The sequence below is a fragment of the Echeneis naucrates genome, chromosome 15 (genome assembly GCF_900963305.1).
Source record: "Echeneis naucrates chromosome 15, fEcheNa1.1, whole genome shotgun sequence".
Lineage (NCBI taxonomy): Eukaryota > Metazoa > Chordata > Actinopteri > Carangiformes > Echeneidae > Echeneis > Echeneis naucrates.
In genome coordinates this window covers 16,581,117-16,603,778 of record NC_042525.1, presented here as the reverse complement: position 1 = coordinate 16,603,778, position 22,662 = coordinate 16,581,117, and the positions used below count along the sequence as shown (strand labels likewise).

General features: G+C 38.7%; 2 protein-coding genes across 5 annotated transcripts; one reads left to right on the top strand and one right to left on the bottom strand.

Annotated features, from left to right (window-relative positions):
• The first annotated feature begins 392 nt into the window (after positions 1–392).
• chrna1 (cholinergic receptor, nicotinic, alpha 1 (muscle)) lies at positions 393–11,894 on the top strand. Of its 2 annotated transcripts, none has more exons than XM_029520766.1 (10): positions 393–607; positions 5,792–5,934; positions 7,496–7,540; positions 8,294–8,403; positions 8,511–8,706; positions 8,970–9,207; positions 9,450–9,628; positions 9,737–9,851; positions 10,012–10,136; positions 10,494–11,894. In XM_029520766.1, the coding sequence occupies exons 1-10, from the start codon at positions 553–555 to the stop codon at positions 10,620–10,622; spliced, it is 1,335 nt and encodes a 444-aa protein (XP_029376626.1). In that variant the 5' UTR covers positions 393–552; the 3' UTR covers positions 10,623–11,894. The 2 variants fall into 2 exon arrangements, with proteins under 2 accessions (XP_029376626.1, XP_029376625.1); XM_029520765.1 differs by having other exon boundaries at positions 9,405–9,628.
• A 238-nt stretch (positions 11,895–12,132) lies between these two features.
• Positions 12,133–22,534, bottom strand: lnpk (lunapark, ER junction formation factor). 3 transcript variants are annotated; one of them, XM_029521576.1, is made up of 16 exons: positions 22,405–22,534; positions 20,653–20,721; positions 19,983–20,024; positions 19,769–19,819; positions 19,545–19,681; positions 19,396–19,454; positions 18,958–18,998; positions 18,615–18,698; positions 18,459–18,510; positions 18,131–18,247; positions 17,727–17,837; positions 17,437–17,542; positions 17,086–17,156; positions 16,745–16,915; positions 15,935–16,024; positions 12,133–14,800 (listed from the first exon to the last, which is right to left on the bottom strand). In XM_029521576.1, the coding sequence occupies exons 2-16, from the start codon at positions 20,677–20,679 to the stop codon at positions 14,631–14,633; spliced, it is 1,329 nt and encodes a 442-aa protein (XP_029377436.1). In that variant the 5' UTR covers positions 20,680–20,721; positions 22,405–22,534; the 3' UTR covers positions 12,133–14,630. The 3 variants fall into 3 exon arrangements, with proteins under 3 accessions (XP_029377436.1, XP_029377437.1, XP_029377438.1); XM_029521577.1 differs by having other exon boundaries at positions 17,727–17,819; XM_029521578.1 differs by lacking the exon at positions 15,935–16,024.
• Between the last annotated feature and the right edge of the window lie 128 nt (positions 22,535–22,662).

Sequence of the window (22,662 nt, the reverse complement as noted above, 5' to 3'; positions counted from 1 at the left end):
TCCAATCAGTTATAAAAACTTAACTTGCCCTTCAGTGAAGAGACTGTCAAAGTCCAAACACTCCACAAGTGATGAGGCCATTTTCAAATTGATTGGTCAGGAAGAGGGGGCTTTTATACACACTGAGGAGCAGGTTTGAGCATAAGTGAAGCATAAGTTAAGATAAGCGCCTACGTAAACCCCTGAGAAGAAAATGTATTTATGAGTGTTCGAGAAATGATGGCATTGTGCATGTGTGTATTTTGGAAATGCTCTACTCCCACACACACACACTCTCTCACTCCCAGCTGTCTCTTGTGCCTTGATGTGTGCTGAGAGGTTGGGATGTTGTTGGGTGGGGGAGGTGAAATAGAGTTTGCCATGAGAAACCAGAGCTCAGAGTTCACATGCTGTCCAATCCACCTTCCCACGATTCACTTTAACTCCAAAGTAGCTGCTAAGACTTTAGTTGTGTGCCTGAGTAAAGTCTGTTATTGCGTTAGCTTGCGATCTGATTCACAACAAATCATCAAACGGATGCTGTAGATTTCAGTGCTCTTCTCACAAAGAGATATGAACCTTCGTAAGATCCAAATCTCACTTGCATGGATTCTCAGTGTATTTGCTGGTAAGTTCTCTATTTTGTGTGCGTGTGTCTGGATGCAAGTGTGAGAGAGAGTTGGTTATGTTTTGGATGTGTTGTAGCAGTGCTGTCTAAGAGGAACTGACCTGTTGTTTTGATAAGTCTTAATTAAATCTAAACTACCTATACTATTCAAAGGAAGCTGTACCTCCTTCCTCCTTCAACAAAGTCACTCAGCATTTTATTGTGAACACTGTATGTGTTACGTTTACTGAGGGACAGTATTTATTCTCTATATCAGTTACGAAGTTCCTGACATGTGGCCTGCTAACCAAAAAAGGTTATAAAACACACTGACATAAGAGTCTAAGTACTAAGTAATTGAATCACCATCTTTCTCCTGCAGTCCTACAGCTGGATATTTCAATATGTGGCATCCATCCTGTTGCTTTCTGTCCAATGCATTAATATAAATCTTTGTTAGCATTTGCCCTTCAGGGCCCCTGAAAGAGGTACCTCAGCATTATTAGCATTCATCATTGTATTTATATTTAAGGCTTTTACTGTATTTTAGTATATTCATTTCCAGTGAGCTGGTATGGGATAGTCTTTGTTCAGGAACAATTGGACCCGACACATGTTTGTTGATGCCCAGTTTTGAGAGAATTAGATGGATGACCTTTCAAGTACTAGACAGTTTAACACCTGAGCCTTTGTGGCTCAAACTCTAAATGTAGAGCTTTTTTTCTTCTTCTTCTAGGTTTGATATAAAAATACAAATAACCATAATTTACTTTCTATTTCCATTTGGAAATGAATGAAATGTTTTGCTTCTGAAGTGAATGGTCAACTTACCATCATCCACCCACACACTGAGTACTCTTTTTGTTAAGCAGTGAAAAGTAAATGAAGAGGCTGTGACTTCAATTACTGAAAATATGTGCTTAAATTCAAATTGCATGAGCCACTCATACCTGTTATTAAAAGGCCACATTTTGACAGTATCTTAAAAGGAACATATGATTAACAGAAAAATAAATTGCGCAAGCCAATAAATAAGGCAGGGAACAAAAGGACATTCTTCCCAGTGCCCTCTTTACTGGTGATAAGAGTGGGATTAAGTACAGCTTGCTATATAGAGTTGGAACTGATCCTGATCTACAAAGTTTTGATCAGATCTTATTAGGAAGCCTTAACATTTTGTGAAGCAGCTGTAGTCAGTGTTTTGTGAATAAAATGTTTTACATTTTACCTGCAGCTGCCAGATGGAACATTAATCATGGTAGCTTACCTGATTTTCGATGCTCCTGCACTGAATCAATGGCAATTTCAACATTTCACTGTCAATATCAAACATTCTGTGTCTGCAAATCTCTTCGTTTCAAAAGAAATTGCTTTTATTAATGCTTTACAAATGAGTAAAGCTTTACAATTTCTTTTGAAATGAACAGTCAGAGTGCTGGCACATTTTAGGATACACAAATAGACGTGATAGTGAGATAGAGCTGGTGTGCCAAAATGAGTCAGTGTTGCCTGTTAGCTACCAGATAAACATTATATGCATCACCACAGATGCGCAGTAAAAATGGCGTGCACTAAATCATTTTAAGTATTTTATTCCCAGATGGCATGCATAGCTTTTGAAAAATATTTACTAGTCGAAAGTTGTATGTCAGTATATCAAACAGATTATCCAAGCCTCCAAACATGATTGTTTTGTTTAAGGCTGAATAAATCAAGACCCTCAGATGGCATAGCATTAAAAGGAAGCCATATCGCAGGCTTTAGGGGCCATATTTAATGATTTTTTGACACCTTATTTTTCAAGTTGAACTTAATCAAATTCAAATCACTCATGTGGTCAGCTAAGCTTACCTTGCCATTACCTAAGCATTATTCTGCAGTGTGAAAATCATCAAGCCAAAAACATCAGGACACTTTTTCTGCTTACATTAACAATATTTGTACATGGTTCAGACAACTGACCGGGCATGCTGCATCAAACAGACCCTGAACAATGATATTAGCCCATATCTGTTGTAGCAGCATCTCTCTCTAACACAGTACAGATACAGGTTTCAATGATATGAGCTTAAGGGCATGTAATCGAGATCCCAGGCTTATCCCTGTGTGATATGCATCATCTGAAGTGGACTAATGCAAATCCTTTGTATCCCAGAAAGGAAAAAAAAACTCACCAAGAGCAAGCAGCAGCAAAAAACCACGTTTGCAGTTTACTGGCTAAAACTAACCAACTTCTTAATCTCAGCAAAAGTAAAATGAGCTGGTCAGTTTGTACAATCTGTACTTTTTGCCTGCCTGTAGCAGGTCCAAATGTAGATTCAATGAGAACTGTAGTGTCACATGGCTGCTAAAAAAAAAAAACAAAACAAAACTGTGTGATAGGTGAAGGCTAAATTTACAAATGTAACAAATTTGCAGTCTCACAGTAAAGATGCAGTTTGGTGGTTTTGGAGAGGAAAACAGACATATACAGACATACAGGTAATTGCAGCGACTAACTGCTGGATTTCAACTACAGAAATGTGTGTTAAACTGCAGCAGGAGGAAATGCCACATAGAATTACCTCACACAGCCAACTTCTTACACTGAAAATACTGTAATAGTTTCATGATTCTGTTAACTAATATGTGTATAATGATTTAAAGGATGTATCTAAAAGATTATCTTTGGCAGATAATGTTGGCTAAAAGATGTGACGAAAAAAAATCAGGTTTTTATTTTATCCACAAACATAAAATGCAATACTACTGCCACAAGAAATTACTTGTTTTGCATAGGTCATCAAATGCAATGCCATGATCAAAGCAACTATACTCAACTATACTCAACCTTAGCCAACCATATTTGGCTGAACGCAACATATAAAGTCTTTTTCCTCAGGATGACAAGGAAAACAGACACAGCAAGATGAGACTAAGTGGAAATTGTCCGCCCACAATGTTCTGCTAAAAAGTAGCAGGAAAATGAAGAGCTGGAGTTGTGGCTCTGGCACTTCAGTGTCATGGGGAGCTGAACCTGGGAAATGATTGACAGCTCCATGTGGCTCCTCTGTCCCGCCTCCGTTCTATTTTTGTAAGCAGCCAGATCAAAGCATGTTAGGAGGACAACGGAGAGATAATATGACACAACCAGCAAAATGAACATCAGTGTCTGAATGCAACCACACTTACCATGATCTAAAACAAACCCTGACCCTGTGTGTGTGTGTTTCCTCTGCTCTTGTTGGCTAAATGAAACATGATCCACATCTTCAATTCAGGCAGAGTGTTGATCACTAGCAGATTCCAGAAATAACATCCAAAGGCTGTCACTTCGGTCCCAACCTGACAAGTAATGTGTGTATGTTATATTTTCCTAATATGTATGTAAAAATTATTAAAATGTCCATATATAGTTATGTAATTATAAAGTTATCTTGGTATCTTTCTCTGCCATTGAACTAGCTAACCTCTCTGTCACCATCAGAATGACAACATGGGCCATCAAACCATCCTGCACGGTGTAAATTCATGGTTTTCTTGAGTGTGTTGAGGCTCATGATGAGGTTGCAGCTGTGAAACAGTGGAGGCTCCCTCAGCATAACATAACGTGTGGTCTTATCACACCAATACACCAAACTTTACCGATGCTCATTCATTCATTCATCTTCTACCGCTTATCTGTTTCTGTGTCGTGGGGGGTGCTGGAGCCAATCCCAGCTCACTCTGGGTGAGGGCAGGATGCACCCTGGACAGGTCACCAGTCCATCACAGGGCCAACACACAGAGACAGACAGAGATCAACAACCACTCACACTCACACAGTTAACCCAAACCCAAACATGATGTCTTTGGACAGTGGGAGGAAACCGGAGTACCCGGAGGAAACCCACACAGGTACGAGGAGAACATGCAATCTCCACACAGCCCCAAGCCAGGAACCAAACCTGTGACCTTATCATTGTGGGGCAGCAGCACTAACCACAATGCCGCCGTGCTACCCCACCGATACTCACCGATACTCATGTTGGTTACTATACTACTATCTAAAAAGAATCAACTTTATAAGAGGTTTAGAATACAAAGAATATGTTGCTAGAGCAGCAGCAAATTTACTTTTATTTATTAAGGTCTATTTGTAAACTGATAGAAATTGTCAATAAACTATAAATAATAATTCTGAGATGAAAACACTGAGCCAAGCTGAATGGTGAACACCAAATGACCAATCACCAATCACTGTCAGTCATCTTAAAAAAACCCTTACTGAATCTTCTTCCCTTGAAGATTTGAAGGCTGCCAACATCTAGACATCAGTTTCAGGAAACAATTTGATATACAAACATTACAACCTGGTTCTTGAAGAGAGGGAAAAAAATATGCTTTTAAAGAATGATGTAATGTTATTGCAATGAACACGACATAACACCGAGTTCATCAGCATGCTGGAAAACATTAACAACATAATATACAATTTTTAGCACTGTATTGAAAACACTGAACTGCCAAAGAATCATATACCATTAAAGTTTCTTATGTAAGTCAGCTAGTATAAACACAAAATTATTAAAACCTTTCATTATTTGTTTTTTTTTTTCTCTCACTGACACTAAGAAAATCTGTGAAGTGAGGGGAGTGGCTCTTGGTGATAGTGGGGTCATCATACATAATTTACAGCTAAATAAATGTATGTCTTTGGTAAGTCTGTGAGCTGGAAACACATTTTGCATGAGGAGGCGTTAACTCTGACTGATCCAGCCTTAATGTCAAGTGGAATTGCCATGGCGAGTTTTCCCAAACAGCCTGTTAGCACCCAGATTAGGTTTGCTCCAAGGACATGCAGAGAGACTTGATTGCAGGGCTTAGTCTGTCTGTCTCTGCCTCTCCCTCTCCCTCCCAGTAACAGTAGATCGTTTCAGGTGGCTGGTTGTTAGCCAGGGAAATGTTTGATGTGTGAATCATGGTTACATGCAATCTGTTGGCTTTCCTGTCATTTGGCCTATGATTTCATTTCCGGTCTAAAGACCTTTGTGGGACACTGGCGACAGCTGGATATGACAACATGTCATACTCACTATGTGCTTCTGCCAAGATGCACCAGAAATAAGCATTAATGTGTCTATCAATGTGTGTGTACAACACGAAACTCGCAAACCTCATTGTGCTATTCATCGACTAAAGACTACCAAAAACACCAAATCCTTAAGTACGCCTTGTGTGCCCTAGGTCCAATATGCTGCTCAGAAGATGAGACCCGTCTGGTGAAAACCCTGTTTACTGGTTACAACAAAGTGGTTCGTCCCGTGAACCACTTCAGTGAAGCCGTTGAAGTCACAGTGGGACTGCAGCTAATACAGCTTATCAGTGTGGTAAGTGAGCAGGAATGACATTGCACTGACGAACGCAAATTGTAAAGAAAGGAAATGAATGACTTAAGTTACATAGCGTGACATTACACCCTATATATTTGCATACGAGCCTTTCGGGTTTCCTCCATATTAGGTTCGGCCTTTTGTTTCTATAGAAACAAAACAGTGCCTGCTAAGAACGATATAGATGAAGCAATTTCTTTTTTACTGTCAGAACCACTTTCTCCATCCCTCCTTAATCCGAACGGCAAGCATGTGAAAACCATCCCCAAATTGAAGAGTGCTACAATATGGAGAGTCAGGGCTTATTCTCAAGGACTTGTCCTAAGCAGCACAATTCTATGAGTCAGTCAAAAAACTGCTTATTAAAAATACTGTAGTACAATCTTTTTTTTTTTTTTTTCACTATTTCAAATTAGCACTTAAAAATAGACAATTACTCATAATTTACTGACTTACTGCCAAAACATGACGCACACATTATATGAAGGAACACACAAGAAATCCAACACTTTACGAGAGGGGCCCTCCATACCATGCTGTGTAAATCACTGTTTTAAGGATTAGGATTGCATCATCTGGAAACACGGTAGAGACTTGAAGTAAAGCTGTGCTGCCAGCAAGTCTTAAATAAGATATGAGGTTTATGAAATAGATAGGAAACACATAAAAGTATAAGCAGACAGTCCCACTGACGAGAGAAAAAGTCACAACAAACAACAGATCATAAAAAGTAAACCTATCCAACTGTCCTTGGCACTAACCTAAACAAAGCAAGTCTGACAACCTCATCAGTCAACACTAAAAGGACAACATGCACAATGCTACAATAAAGCAAAAATACCATTAATGTGGGTGGTTAGATACACCGTTAGGACCAACGCCACTTCACACAAATCCAGTCACACTTCCTGAGAACATAATGTAACAAGATGCCAGTGAACTAAAAGACAACAAGCTGTTGCCTTCAGGTCACGTCCCCACACAATAGGAAGTTACAGCATGTATGTTGGTTTAGTGATGGCATGGCAGCCACACAACACCAGCAACGTAACACAAGCAGCACATGAGCCACACAACACCAGCAACATAACACAAGCAGCACATGAGCCACATAACACCAACAGCACATCAGAAGCACAGTTTAGTCCTTCTGTTGCTCTGGAAGCTGGTGCCCGGGCCCTTCATTACTCCATGATGATCCTCTCTGAGTGTCACTAGTGGACAACAATTAACCAACATTGGCATAAAAATACTGCTGCTGTGGCTGTAGCATTTACATTAGCTAGCATCCACCTAATAGTTTCAACTGACACTGGAACAGACCTTTCATCTTTCCGATAAGCTGGGGCTGTTCTCTTCATCTCCAAAAGCTTGCGTTTACCTCACATAGTTCACATTCATTCCACAAAAATGTAAGCCGGTTCAACATGAGGGGAAAAAATGCCTGGATGACTTTACTTAGGATTTGTTTGTCAAACGCCTCTTGAAAAGTCAATTAACAGAATATCTCAAGGATTAAACTCCATTTAATCATGAAATCTGTTTGCTGTCTTCGTAGGATGAAGTTAACCAGATTGTGACCAGTAATGTGCGTCTCAGACAGGTAAATGTGACCTGAATATTTGTGGAAATAAACTTTCAACTATGCCAGATTGTTATGCCACAATGAAGAATTATTGTATAACAAATACAAGTCCTGTCTTCATTTCATTAAAATATCATCATCATATATTGTTTCATTGTTTTTTGAACAACTTTTAACAACTTATGGGTGTCTGTCTGATTACCCAGCGTCTGCACTGTAAAATACTGATTTGAGAAGGAGGTCAAATGAATGTTTGCAGAGTAGTATAAGTATAATGTTTCTATTTGAAAAGGTGGAGTATAAACTTGAAGTTGATAGTTGCAGAAAGTGTCTTGACTAGGCCACACTTATCAAAACTGCATTTTTTATGCAGTATTTTTTAACAATGGCTGATAGCGCACAAAAATGTTGATTTCACTGGGTTCACTACATTGGAAGTTGGTAGATTCATCAATATGCACAGCTTAGAGGCTCCATATAAAATATCTAGATTATCTAGATTATCTTTTACTGTATTAGTACAGTAAAGTGGGTTAGGGTTAGGGTTAGTAAAGTACTGTAATAGAAGGCCCTTCATGCAATGTTTAGTTTTGCTCATAGCTCTTGGAGTTTTTACGAACAAACACTATTGGTGGTCATTTTTATTTATTTACTTATTTTATAAATATTTGCATACTGTATCTGTACTGTGCATGACTGGACCTAAACCATGCTTCTTTATCAGTGTATTATCAAACCAAATAATCTAAGGTTTTCCAAATTGTAACCCAGAAATGGATAGATGTGAACTTGAAGTGGAATCCAGATGACTATGGAGGCATCAGAAAGATCAGAGTTCCTTCAACTGACATATGGAAACCTGACCTGGTGCTGTACAACAAGTAAACACACATTTGTTGTATTTGCAACTTATACTGAAAAACATGCACACATTTAGGATTCCTTTTAAGTCTCTCTGCTCTTAGCTGATTTTCCTTCTCTTCTGCAGTGCTGACGGTGACTTTGCTATCATTCATGAGACTAAAGTCCTGCTGGAGCACACTGGGAAGATAACATGGAACCCCCCAGCCATCTTTAAGAGTTACTGTGAGATTATTGTCCTCCATTTCCCGTTCGATCTGCAGAACTGTAGCATGAAACTGGGTACCTGGACATATGATGGACTGCTGGTTGTTATCAACCCGGTGAGTCTAGCATTTTCTTTTGACAATGCTCGGGGTCAGACAGTGGCGATAATTAACATAAGTGGTCATTATAAACAGCAGTTACAGTGCAAAACAAGTGTCATAAAAAAATAACCTTCCTCATCTCTTCAATCAAATTAGAACAGCCAAAACATATTAGATGATAAACTACAAACCTCCAATTCCTAATGTCCATACCATTATATTTGTTTTAATAGTCATCTATATTACATTAGCTCATTTTGTCCTTCTCTGCTTTTTAGGACAGTGACCGACCAGACCTCAGTAACTTCATGGAGTCAGGAGAGTGGGTGTTAAAGGATTACAGGAGCTGGAAGCACTGGGTTTATTACACCTGCTGTCCTGACACACCGTACCTGGACATCACCTACCATTTCTTAATGCTGCGGCTGCCTCTTTATTTCATCGTCAATGTCATCATTCCCTGTATGCTGTTTTCATTTCTCACCGGACTGGTCTTCTACTTGCCCACCGACTCTGGTACTTAGATCCTGCACAGTTTTTGAACATTTTAGGAATTCAAATTAGTGTAACCATGGCACACATTAGGCATGTATTATGAATGTGGAAACTGTGAAAAAGAACATCCACACATTATCAACACCATTTATCCATCAAGTTTTGGGGTGTAAAAGTAGCCTGACTGTTTGGCTTTATGTGTCCATCTCTGTCCTTAGGTGAAAAGATGACTCTCTCCATCTCTGTCCTGCTGTCTCTGACAGTCTTCCTGCTGGTTATTGTGGAGCTGATCCCCTCCACCTCCAGTGCTGTTCCTCTCATTGGGAAATACATGCTCTTCACCATGGTGTTTGTCATCGCCTCCATCATCATCACCGTCATTGTCATTAACACACACCACCGCTCGCCAAGCACACACACCATGCCTGCGTGGATCCGCAAGGTTCATATGGATAGTATATCATATCTGTAATGATTATCAGTTGTTGAAATATGTGATTGATTTTTTTTTTCTAAAGGAATATAAGTAATACCTTTCTGTCTGCCTCAGGTGTTCATTGAAACCATTCCCAACATGATGTTCTTCTCAACAATGAAACGCCCCAGCCAGGAGATCCGACAGAAGAGACTATTTCCCACTGACATGGACATCTCTGACATCTCAGGCAGGACCACATGTTAAAAAACACAATTTTATATCCTGTAGGCTTGTTAGTTCAAAAACATGTTAGCATAAAATCAGTCAGTAATGGAACAACTATTGGGGATGTAGTTATTGAGGATGTTGTATCTCTCACCAGCTTGTCCCTACTTACCTCTCTGCAGGTAACCCCACCCCTACAAGTGTCACCTACCAGTCTCCCATCACGAAAAACCCAGACGTCCGCAGCGCTATCGAAGGGGTGAAGTACATCGCTGAGACCATGAAATCAGACGAGGAATCTAACAATGTAAGACAGAGCCCACATCAGTAATAGATACCAGGTTGGCAATCCGCACAAGTTTACAAAATGCATTTAGTGCTCTGGAAATCAGCTGGTCAACCTTCCATGTTTTTAAAAACTTAAAACAAGTGCACCACGGTTACCCTGTTTGTATATCTTAGTTTTGATTAAGAAATTCTCTTTAGATCTGAATCTGCAGCTGTATTCCAAAATAATAGCAGACAATTAAATTAATTGAATCAAAATGAATTCAATGGACCGTTTGTAAATGGCATCACTAATATATGAAATACCTTAATTATGGGCATCCAAAGTCAGAGGTCTTCACATGTTTTCTCTCTCCCTAATCTTGTCTCATCCCAGGCAGCAGAAGAGTGGAAGTTTGTTGCCATGGTCCTCGACCATATCCTGCTCTGTGTGTTCATGGCCGTGTGCATCATCGGGACGCTTGCCGTCTTTGCCGGGAGACTCATTGAGCTCAACATGCTGTAGGACTACGCTTGTCATCACGCTTGGAGCTGCATGTTTCCATCAGTTAGGGTACTTCAGGTTGTGTTTGTACTCTTTCTCCCTCCGTCTCTCAGAAGCACTCAAGACACACTTTGAGCTGATTGTGTCAATTTGTTTGTTTGCCGAAGGTTAGGAGGCTGCAGTTGAAGATGAATCCATTCATCTTATGCATGAATCTGGAGATCTAAATGGGTCATACTTGAAGTCACTAACAATTGGTGTATTGTTTAAATGTTTTTCTCCAGTGTTTTATTGCTGCCATAATTCTTGTAGGCTCTATGAGTATAATTTAACACTCTTTTGGAAATGCCCTTTACAGGTGAAGTGAGTTTGTTTGTTCAGGGTGTTTTTTTTTTGGCAGCTTGATTAAAGGTCTTTGTCAGAGGATTGTCTGGAGTGATAAAACTTCAAGATGTTTTTATGTCCAATATACTGAGAATTTATGTTATATCTTGTAATATTGTGAAAAAACTCAACCGTCTCCATCGCATTATGGTGGCTTTGCAAAGGGCTTCAACCACCACCACTGCAGGAGAAATGTGGATTTTATAGGGACTGGTAGAGGATCCATTCAGCTTGTTTGGAGCTAAACTTCTCATCAACAGTATTCCAGTCCAGAGTCTGATCATTGACATTGTCTTGGCCTTTGAGTGCAAGTAAGATCATTTCCCTGTAAGGAAATTTTATTGGTTTGTTTTGCCTGACACTCAACTCATTTTTGATCGTTTAATTTATATTTATGTGTGAAACCCAGATCACAAGTGTTGATTCAGTTATAGAAAACTACTTCATATATTTATGGGTTAGTGGCAATGCTTGCAGCCATCTATAAGTTGATGTGCTGCTCTTCAACCAGTGATTACAGCAAATAATAAAATCATCATTTGAATCAATTGAGTCAAACTGTTGTTTCTCACATGGGCATAATGGGATTATAGCTGCTGAGTAATGCTTTGTTTTCTAGACCTTTAACGGAGACATTGATTATACGACGACTCATGACGTAGCAAAGGATATTTGTTTGATTAAATAGTGGAAAGGAAAGGTTCCATGGACTTCAAACTTGTCTTTCACTGCTGCAATGTTGCTGCCTGTGTTTACATTGACCAGCTGAAGGCAACTTGATTTATTTTGCAGCTATGGTTTCTTATAAGACAAGACTATGTAGTTCAGTTTAATTATACAGTCAAGTTGTGTAAAGTTATATTGCACCAACTCTTTGTGTGTTTTTATATTTGCAGATGTGGAATAGAGTGAAAAATAAAAGTCAATAACCATTTTAGTTTCTTGCCTTTGTATCTTTTTCATTGTTGTTATAATTGATTTGTGATGTAAAGCTCAGATGTCATAGCAGGGCTATAACCTGCATGTGACTGAGCACTACAGAAGATGGGGACAACATTTAAGTACCACAGCACAACTATTGCCTTCATTTGTTGTTTAAAAAAAAAAAAAAAAAACTTTATTTGTGCCATGCACACACTTCACAACCAGCAGTGGCAGGATTGTACCTGATACATTTTGCAGTGCAAAAGAAAAAACACAAATGCAAAGTTGGCAAAGTTTTTTTTTTTTTTTTTTATATGCAAGTGACAGCTCCAGGTGTACAATTCTTCTTGCTTCCACATTTTCATCTCGAGCAGTATAATTGTGCACGAGAAGCTGGTTAACTCTTGTAGCTTCAGCTAAACACATCAACAAGCTGGCACAGGTATTGTGATGTAACATTTAGCAACTCATGGAAAGGCTGCTCCCTGTTGCAGGAAGTTACAGAAAAAAACAAAATGTCAAGCTGCAATCAAGAGGTGGTGTCCAACAACCTTAAATTCAGAGTACTCTGTCCTCAACATTCAAGAAAGGTTTGTCCAAAAGTATTTTTTCTACAGGGTACAGAAAGGTGGTCCTTTATTGTCAGTTTTTTCCAAATGATTCTGAGTAGTGCAAGATTTTAAACTTACATAGACACTATTAATTCTGGTTTCTATTTATTAAGAAAACAAAATGTTGTAAAACGTATTAGGAGTTAGTGGTGTCTAAAGGACTCATGGGAATTAAGTAAGGAAGTAAGTAGACATTGGGAAATTTATACTGTAGAGTAATAAATACAACAAGGCACACATTTTGATGACACCAGATATCTACTGTGAGTTCAATGCAAGCACTCAAGCTTGAAGCATGAAGCTGAACAAGAAAGCACCCAAAAAAAAAAAAAAAAAAACACTCCTGTAATATGGCTAAAAAATATGAGGAGTTTCACATAAACAACAGTACATTTGGCAGATAAAATGGCATTTGTTGATCCAGTGTGTTTTTCTTTTGTTTTGAATGCCAAATGTTTAGCCTTAATGTTGGCTCATCCTCACTAATTTACTCCTCATGGTAACAGGTCACCTTCAGTGAATAGGCTTCATCGGAAAGAAGGATATTTATACAACCACTTAATCTAACTACAGAGGTTGACCCATTCCAAGCCGCGAAAGAAAATCTTCATGGGGAAAAATTAAATGTCAGATTAAGCCTGTAAAATGAATTAATCTAATCTTCCAAATTTGAACTATCCATGGTTTTTAACATAGGCAAAGCAGCAGGGATGTCCAAACAAATAGTGGAAAGAATCCAAATCTACTGTTTCCTTGTTTCAGCTGTACCTGTCTGATAGGAGTTTAGTTATTGGCTGGAGCTCAGCATTCACTTTGCTGGGTAAATTCAGGATGTGACTTTTTGACATAACTAAAAGTATGGCAACAATTATCTTTTGCTCACTGTTGGTATGGAGCCTGGTCTATTTTTCTACTTTGGCCAACAAATGCAGTGACATTGCTCCTTTCAGATCTGAGAGCAATTTGTCTTTAACTGCACAAATGGTTCATTGGATAACATTGCCCATCTCAGATGAGTTGTTTAGACACAATCTTAATAAATAAAAATGGTAAAATATCCACATGTATCACTGTCAAGTAAAATGAAAGTGTATCTTAGTTTTCCTAGTTTCAGTGCTGAGCTAAAAGCTTGTGTGAGGGATTAAAATGGCAATAGGAAAACAGCCACATTCTTTAAACACAATTAATGACACCCTGATTCAAAAAAGGTTTGGCTTATAATACGCACTTTGTTCAAACTTACTGTTTCTCACTAATCTTGGTAGGAAGTAATTACACAACCCATGAAAACAACAAATAACATGTACAGTATGTAATGTGGAAACTGTGGTTGTGTGTGTGTGTGTGTGTGTGTGTGTGTGTGTGTGTGTGTGTGTGTGTGTGCGTGTGTGTGCGCACATAGTAAAATGTGAAATAACCAGAAATAAAGAAAAGACTGACTAAGTAATGACAGTTGGGGAATTCATTTTGATTTATATGTGGGTGTGTACTTCCTGCATCTGACAAACCCTTCGTGAACCAGTGGTTTAATCTAAAACCTTAACACTTAACACTTTCGTTTAAATATATCATGTACAAGCCAACAAATTCAAACTAACAACTGTGAATATTGGAATATTAATCTAAATTAGCTTGTCATAAAATATACCGCAATATCAGCAGCCAACTATTCTATCAAGAGATAGCTTTTAGATAAAAACTACAATCATCAATTTGACACCATCCCACCAATCAAACTAAGGCCATGAATCTTTGGCTGCATTTCAAGCAATACTGTTGGACAATTTATTGATAATAATCATGCAATGGGGTGCGTTTTACTGTAATAATATGCACCATTTACCAAACACATCACCTCCATAATCTCCTTGAGGTGCTTTGTATTTGTATGAAGGTGAAAAATCAATTAAAATTTTTGCTAAATTAAAATTTGGCAAAAAAAAAAAAAGATTGTTGAAATTAATGGCTGTAAATCAGTAATATATTATCAAACTATCCGTGTCCATCTTTACTGCTTTAAAATGTCACCTGGCAGCCATGGCCTGTGCTAACAACTGTTGTTTGGACACAGTGATCACACTTCCCTGTTCCTCATCTGGACACTCTGCAGCTACGATGGCTGAGATGCTGTCTCACAGGGGCCGCTCTGATGCTGCTCTAATTCTTCCTCTGCCTCCTCTAGAACTAATTCTTCTTCCTCTTGATGTGGCTGTTCCTCTGACTGGCTCTCGCTCTCTGCTTCTGTAGTGGGTCCATCATCTTCTCCTATCTCTTTCTCATCTGATGAGAAAGCATGTAGTTAAGACAGCAGCAAAGAGATAGAGAGGAGGGAGAAAGGAGAGAACAAGGAGCATCAAAAAATAGGTATTTTAAATATTTGGAATTCACCTCTTGTTGAGAGTGAAAAATCAGTGATAAATCAGACAAAAAGAGCAGCATTTCTTTAGAATCATTGCTTCCTAATCTAATGATTAGTAAAATTCACTGTTGATTAATAAAAAAAACAAGTTTGATTCAGAATCTAATGACACCATTATTTGCACACTTGATAATTCCTTTGACTCCAGTGAAAAAAGTCCAGACTGTGGCAAGTGTAGGACTTGAGCCCAATTCAGGAAAAAAGTTAACATTACAGGAGTGGATGGGTGATAAATTTCTCTGCATATTTTGCAAAAGGCAGGGATAGTCTGAAGGGAAATCACCTTGTACATGCAACATAGTGAACTGGAAGGAAGTAAAGATACAAGTGTAGATGTGTGAATGTCATACAAATACAAGTTGTCAGTACAGGTGGCACTTTTTAACTCCGGCAAAAACGTATGGATAAAGTAGAAGGGTTTTGCATTTGGCATTGCATTAAAAAGGTGCTCGACTACAAGCCAAGAATGTGTGTATTAAATATTACCAATCTCCTCTGAATGGGCTCAGGTCCCTGACCAGACACAAAAATGTTAGGATTATTGATCAAATCAATATAAGAACTAAGTAAAATGGAGAACAAAATTAGGAGAATAGTCTACATATATTGTACACTGATTGGAGACCAGATCTGGGGCAAACAAGTAATTTTTTTCTACTTCTTTGTTTGACATTTCAGACAACATGTGATCAGTTGTTATAAGAAGCAAGACAACTTTCATGAGGGGGCTCTGGATTTTCTACATTTTCTAGGATGAATCTTCTCTAAATTGTATAAAATATAGTTATACATAGTATTTGACCCAATTCTAGTGTAGACACCATGTAACTGCTAAAACCACTGCTGCTTCACTGTGATTAGAGGTACCAGGTTGGTGCTGTGTTCTACTTGGTTATTGATTTTAAAGTGAAGAAATTGTCAAGTAATCACGGGTAATCAATACAGTTCAAATTAAGCCAGATGAGACTGTGCACAGAGAAGAGGTGCTGGGGAACCTGGACTCTGCAGAGATCGGGTCTGAGGGTTCTTTGGACTCTGCTGGATGTGGAAACTGTGGACCAAATGCCATGGAGCTGGAGCCTTAGCTAGAGGCAAGATCACACAGTTACTCCTACAGTTGCACCACTCTGGTCACTGATGCTACCATGGAAATGTAACATGGAACATCAAGTAGGAAAAGTAGAATTTGATGAACACACGCAGTCAGAGCCAAATGCCAAGTTGTTGTTGAGCCTATCTTTGCTCTTCAAGCACGGTGATCATTGCTCTCTTCAAGTATTTTAGGCAAAACATGTGATATTTAACCATAATTAAATAGTAGCGCAACTTGTTTGGTTTTTTGTTGGATTGGGTTTGCCCAAGATGACAATAAACAACACAGTAGTCTGCAGCCCCCAGAAAAAATAAACAGTGCAAAGTAGATCAGCATCTGGATTCAACTCTTCAACTGATTTTATCTGATATACAAGATGAATGAAATGCATTTGGGGGAAAAAAAAAAACAAACAAACAAACACAAACAAATTATCAACTGGAGCACTGTGTTAAGAAGCATTTAACCTAAAGTTAGGACATGGAGTGAGTAACACAAAGATCCACAGAGCATTTTAACTGTGTGCATGTGCAGGTCTATCAGGTGTACAACACAGGTACAGGTCTCAAGTCTGAACAAATTCTCTCAGGTTTGACCTAATTTTCTAATTGTGTGATATCACATATTAATTTCCATTGTAAATTATTCAAAAATAATGAAAACATAAGTTTTGTTCTGTGTGTTTTTGTCTGTGCATTTATGTTTTCTGTACCTCCAGAGTGTGGTGCACTCTCCTCTGTTTCTGTACCAGAACGTGGTGTACGTCCAGGGGAACATGATTCTGCTCTTAGCCTCCTCTCAAAGCTGAACTCTGGAAGTCTTGGAGCCTGAGGACGCGTCTTCCTGGCCGGATTCAAGAAGTAGCAATATGCACAACGAAATGCTAATCGAAGCAAGACAGAAATAAGAGAAAAGATTAAATTGGTAGTGAATTTGTCACAAAACTGTATAATTTTTGCTGTCTTCAACACCCTGAAGTTTTCAAAACTTAAAAAAAAAAAAAAAAAAACACATTACTTGTTATTAACTGTAGGTGTGTTGTTCTGTTCTTACCCAAGTATTCAAACTCTTCTTTCAGAGCCATGCCGTTATGAGAAAAACACTGTTGGCAAATCAGTGCATATCTACAGGAAGTAATGAGAATGGAGACAAAGAGAATGAAGAGAGGTTTGTTGATTTTTACAGGGCTGCAGGGATAAAATGCTGCTGGGCTATAAATCCTATAAATCCTGCAGGGTGGGATAGGCACACCTGCTGGTACAATGACTGAACACTAATCCATTGTGGAAAATGTACAAACTGCAAAGTAAGAATGTGAATGAGGGAGAAAGTAAAAAGGTATTTCCATTATGGATTTTTTTCATGAAAAAAAAAAATAAATAAAATTTTTCAGGGAATCATCACCTGTTCTGCGGTCCATCCCCTACCAAGTATTCAATGACTCGATCCACAGCTCCCCTGTCTTTGGGCAGAATGGGTCTTGCTAATGGAGGACCTGGTGGGTGCATGCCTGCAGACAGTCCACAGAGAGATAGGACTACATTAGAAAACAGTTCATAGAATCAGTTTTTTACATTTGACCAGTGGTGCCTTGATCAGCTAAATGGGATTTATAAACTCCAAATTTATATCACATGAACCAGTTACACACACAAAGCAAGTGCTAAGATGCACTCGTTGACTTTACAACATACCTACACCTGGTATAGGAGAGCATGGGGTCCTGGGTACTGCCCCCTGGAGGACAGAGGCAGACATAGCAGATATCTCTGGTGGTCCTCCTGGAGCTGAGAGAGGGACAGGTTCTGGAGGAAGAGCAACATGGGACACAAACACTGATGTCTAAAAGAACCAAGTCAATAGCAACTGGATTGCTATAGTCCATTACAGTCGATTCCAGTTGCGTTTGACTTGGCCTTTCACCCATGACCAGGATGCCTAAGCACTTTCACAGACACACAGATTTGACATGTATGTTACTCTGACAAACATTACAACTAATATTGTTCCACAATCAACTGGATCAAACACAACTAATGTACCTAAAAAATGCGATACTTAATCATTAAGGGTGAAGTATCACTGTGCCTCCTCTTACCCACAGGCATGCCCCCTGGCCCCAATGGAGGCCGTGCTCCAGGTGTGGGAGTCATGGACAAGGCTTGTGGGGTGCCCATTGGCATGGGTCTCATTGCCACCCCTCTTTGGCGGATCTCTGGGCAGAAGAAAGGAATTTATTGGTCAATTTGCAAATGCAAGAATTTGGCTTTAAGTTATTTTACTGCTGCAGTCTTGTGATGACAAATCACTTTTTGAATTTCTGGTCTCAATCTCAGCACAACTCTGGCCTATGACACCTCCAATACCACTGATCAAAATTCAAATGTGATGCTCTATCTTTCTTTTTGTATTGATATGTGTTGTACCTTGCCCTGGCCTGGGAGTCATCTGTGGACGCACTGGAGTCGACTCCAGCTCCTCCAAAACAAAAAAACAAAGTCAGATAAAACAAAGGTAGTACTAATTAAGACACAACTAAACAAAAATCCACATAAAATAGAAAAGATCTCAACAGCACTCACAGCTTTCTTCTTTGCCTCTGGATCAAAGCGCTCAAGGATTAGTTTGGCATTTTTATATGTCTCTGTTTCCATCACTTCCTCCAGCTGAAAAATCAAACCAAGAAACAAACAATAAATTGCCTTTTGTTGGCAAGAAAGGTAAGAAAAAAAAAAAAACACTGGGAATAAACAAGATCACAAGGATTCATCTGGGACTGTGGTTAGATGCTAGAAGAAAAACTACACATTGAAGAACCAAACAAAAAACGATTTGCTTTCATATCTTAATGGAAAAAATGAGAAGCAGTGCCTCACAATATCCAAATTGTTTTTAAACAAATAGTGTAAAGGACTAGATACTTACAATCTTTTTCTTGGCAGCCTTTAAATCTTCTAGTTTTTCATCTGAAAGCAAAGAAATTAACAACTTCAGCCTGTTCTCATGATCGTCACTCATGACAAACATAACTGAAAGTAGTGTGTACTTAGTTAATTAGTTAGTTTTATTTTTAATCCCTTTGCATTATTAGAATATTATCAAGATATGTTTGTTTTTTGTTTATTTCAATTTTTGTTGTTTTGTTTTTATAGGGAAAGCAATAAAATGGAATGGTTTTAAATACTTTGGTGCTATTCCATGTATTCCAGTCAGACAATTTAGTGTTGAAAAAAAAAGAATAGGGCATAAAAACAGATGTAATAAAATGTTATAATGTCAAGTCAGTATGTTATTTGGTAAATTCAATCTTGTAGCCTTAATAGACATGTTGTGGGTTAACTGGAGGAACAGAGGGAGACTCACTATTTCTCTCAGTGCGTTTAGAGAAGATGAATATCAACAATTTCCTTATGAACCACACTCTGGTGAGGGGAGGGAAGAAAAGAAGAAATCTATCAATTAAATATTAAAATTATATTTTAGGACCTGAGAAAAACTGTGTGGACACTCACAGCACAGGGTATATGAAGAAAGGGAGGGCCATGGCTATTCTCTGAAACCATTGTTCGGGTAGGTAGAGCCAGTAGACAATCAGACAGGTCAAGAGGTAGAGGACTGATGAGTAGAGGAGCAGCCGGCCTACCCACAGCTGCAGGCAGATACGCATAGACCCGTTGATGATAAAGAAACTACACTTCAAGAAAGCCATTGCATGCTGATGTGTTGCTGATTTTACCTTTTGCAGACGTTGGTTTTTGGCTCTGAACTCCTCCAAGTGTTTGATATCCTACAAGGAAAACATGGAGATTACAGTTTATAGTGCAAAGAAACTCAAATAATGAGATGTTCAGCTTTTGATGTGATACTCAAGCATGGTATGAGTTTTTGCTGGCATACATATTCTGTACTTAAAGCATTATATGAGCAGATGAGATACACTTAATCCATACCTTATCCAGGTTCTCCAGCTGCTCAACTGTGGTTGGCTTTGCCTTGATTGGGGGTGAAGATTGGACAATCATCAACAGGTTTATCAAATGAATTAACACTTGGTTTATCATTTACACTTGCATTTAACACATCCAGAGCTGATTGATTTGTCAGTCAACAATCATCACTGTCCCTATGAATACAGTCAGTCCTTACTTTTTATTTTCAACGAGTATGTTCCTGTAAAAGCAAATGCAGATTTGTCTTTATCTCTTCTGATACGTTTCCCACCATCTAAACTTACTTTTGAATCGATACAGACATAATGTGGATACAAAGGTTGTGCTTTTAATGAATGTCTCTTGCAGCCTCTCTATTTGTGTCTCATTCCCTTTGACTTCTCTAGCATGTCTAAAAATAGTGTATGAACTAATTCCAGCTTGGGCCCAGGACTCAGTGTGTTGATGGCTAATGTATCCAAAATGTCTCAAATGATGTCACCATACAGCTGTCAGCTGTTTGATTCCGTTTACAGCAACAACTTTTTGTCTAAAATAGTCATTACAGTTTAAAAAAAAAAAATGACTGGTCAGTCTAGTTAGTCTCTTTGAGATCAAAGAAAATTTGTGTTTTAGCTTTCATCCCATTTTTCTCTTTCACCTTAAACTTAATCTTATTCTCTTCACTTACCTTCCATCTGGATATAAAAGCCCCCATGTCTGTAAGTTGCAGCAGTTGCCTCTTTTTTGCTTTGTTTCACTGTAATACAGACATAATAAATGTCAGTCAAAGATGTTTAAGTTAAGTAAGGCACATAATTCATGTTGCTTAAGTTAGCACAATGTGTGTTGATGTTTAACACCACAATTAAGCCCTACACTATGTGCACAACACCTGTTTAAGGATTTAGAAAGCTGCCTGTAGCATAACTGCACAAAATGACTGCTGTTGTTGTGGATTTACAGAGAAAATATACTTAACATGTTTCCGTTTATGTAATTGCACTCAGTCAGCAGTTCATTGAGAAAACTTAGCTTACAATAAGTTGGTCTGATACAACAGTCCTGCAATAAAGCCTCCTTTCATGAACACAATCTTTCATTTTTGTTAAAACTGATTTGGGAGTGTTTGATGAACTTTTTGTTGAACTTTACAGTCATTTAAGTGTTTTGTCCACCCCATTTATATCAATAAAAGTGGGCTGAACAGGACTTCTTTTCTGTATAATGCAACATATTTAACTGGACAAGCTACATAATTATACAATGGAATGAACAAACCGATGCACCATTAGGGAGGATTTACTGCAAGACTGTTGTAATAAACTAAATTAGTTTTGGCTGGATGAGCCTCATAAACTGTCAACTGAGTGTACAGAGTAAACATAAAACCTCCTAATAGTGACAAATATGCTACAGGATTAGCCTTTTGACGATAATTGTCTGAACACTTATGGACTGGCATATTCTTCATCACTCAATTAGCACGATGGCCAATACAAACCCATTATGAGAAGCCCGTTTTATCTCTCAGGGCAGACGGTACCATCTATTCCCTTATTATGATTACATGTAGGACTGGTTTATCTTTAAATAAATATGACCTGTCACAACATGACTACATCAATTTAAGCATGGCCAACTGTCAGTCAACATGTCGCAGTTGTGATCTCACTGTGATCGCGCCACCTGTCCATTTTACAAAACACCACAGTAGGAGATTAGTATGTCATGTGTAGAGTTTCAAAAAGGGAGGCAGAGACGACAACAATTTATCCAGGATACGATGAGTTGGCAATGAATTAGTAGCTCCCAAAGCTAACTAGCAAGTGTTCTTGCCACACGTTTGGCTTAGCTTGAGTTGCAGAAAATAAAGTATAGCATGTAATGGCTTGCACAATTGGAGAAAACATTTCGAATAGACTACTTGAAACCATACAAAACTAATAAAATGTGTCAGTACCCAGCTCTCTATCCTTTGAAAGCAATGGAGACTAAAGGCTTTAGTCCAACAGTGTTTACCAGACATACATGCATGCATAATATCTTTTCGTTGGTTAGGAGCATAGAGAAGCTCCCTGTTGCTTCCAGTTCCTTCAAATGTTAATTAAACGGTGTTATGAGCACGTGCTAGCAGAAAACGAGCTAACTTTAGCCAATCCATCAAAATACGGGGCTTTTTAGACCGCTACAACCCCGTTATAGTGACGTTAAACAGCTGCCACTGTGCCAGACAGACACACCTTTGATTACACAGGCTTTATTCCGTCTGAAAGATTCATTTCGTTAAACGAAATCTGGATTTCGCTCAGTGTTACCGCGTTAGCTTCTGCTACAAACTAGCTAGGTCCGACGTCAACAGCAGCCTTACGGGCCGTAGTTAACGTTGGTTTTCCTCATCAGGGCTTTTTTCAGTCAGAGCTGAAGTGAAATAAAAACTTACACTGCTTATGTTCCGCTCAGTGAATAAGGACAACGTAGAAAGGAGCAAACAGCGGACTTCGGCTTCTTCCTGTACTGACATCTCAAATGCCAGGAGAGTTTGGCGGCGTGCACACGTAACTGACGTCCCCACAAATGGCGTAATGAAGGAGGCGGGGGGGGGTCTCTCTTCCCAGAGTCCTTTGCGTTATAGAATTTAGTCGGAAGCTGGAAGCAGACAAGAAATGACCCATGTTGGATTTCATTGAAGAAATTATTT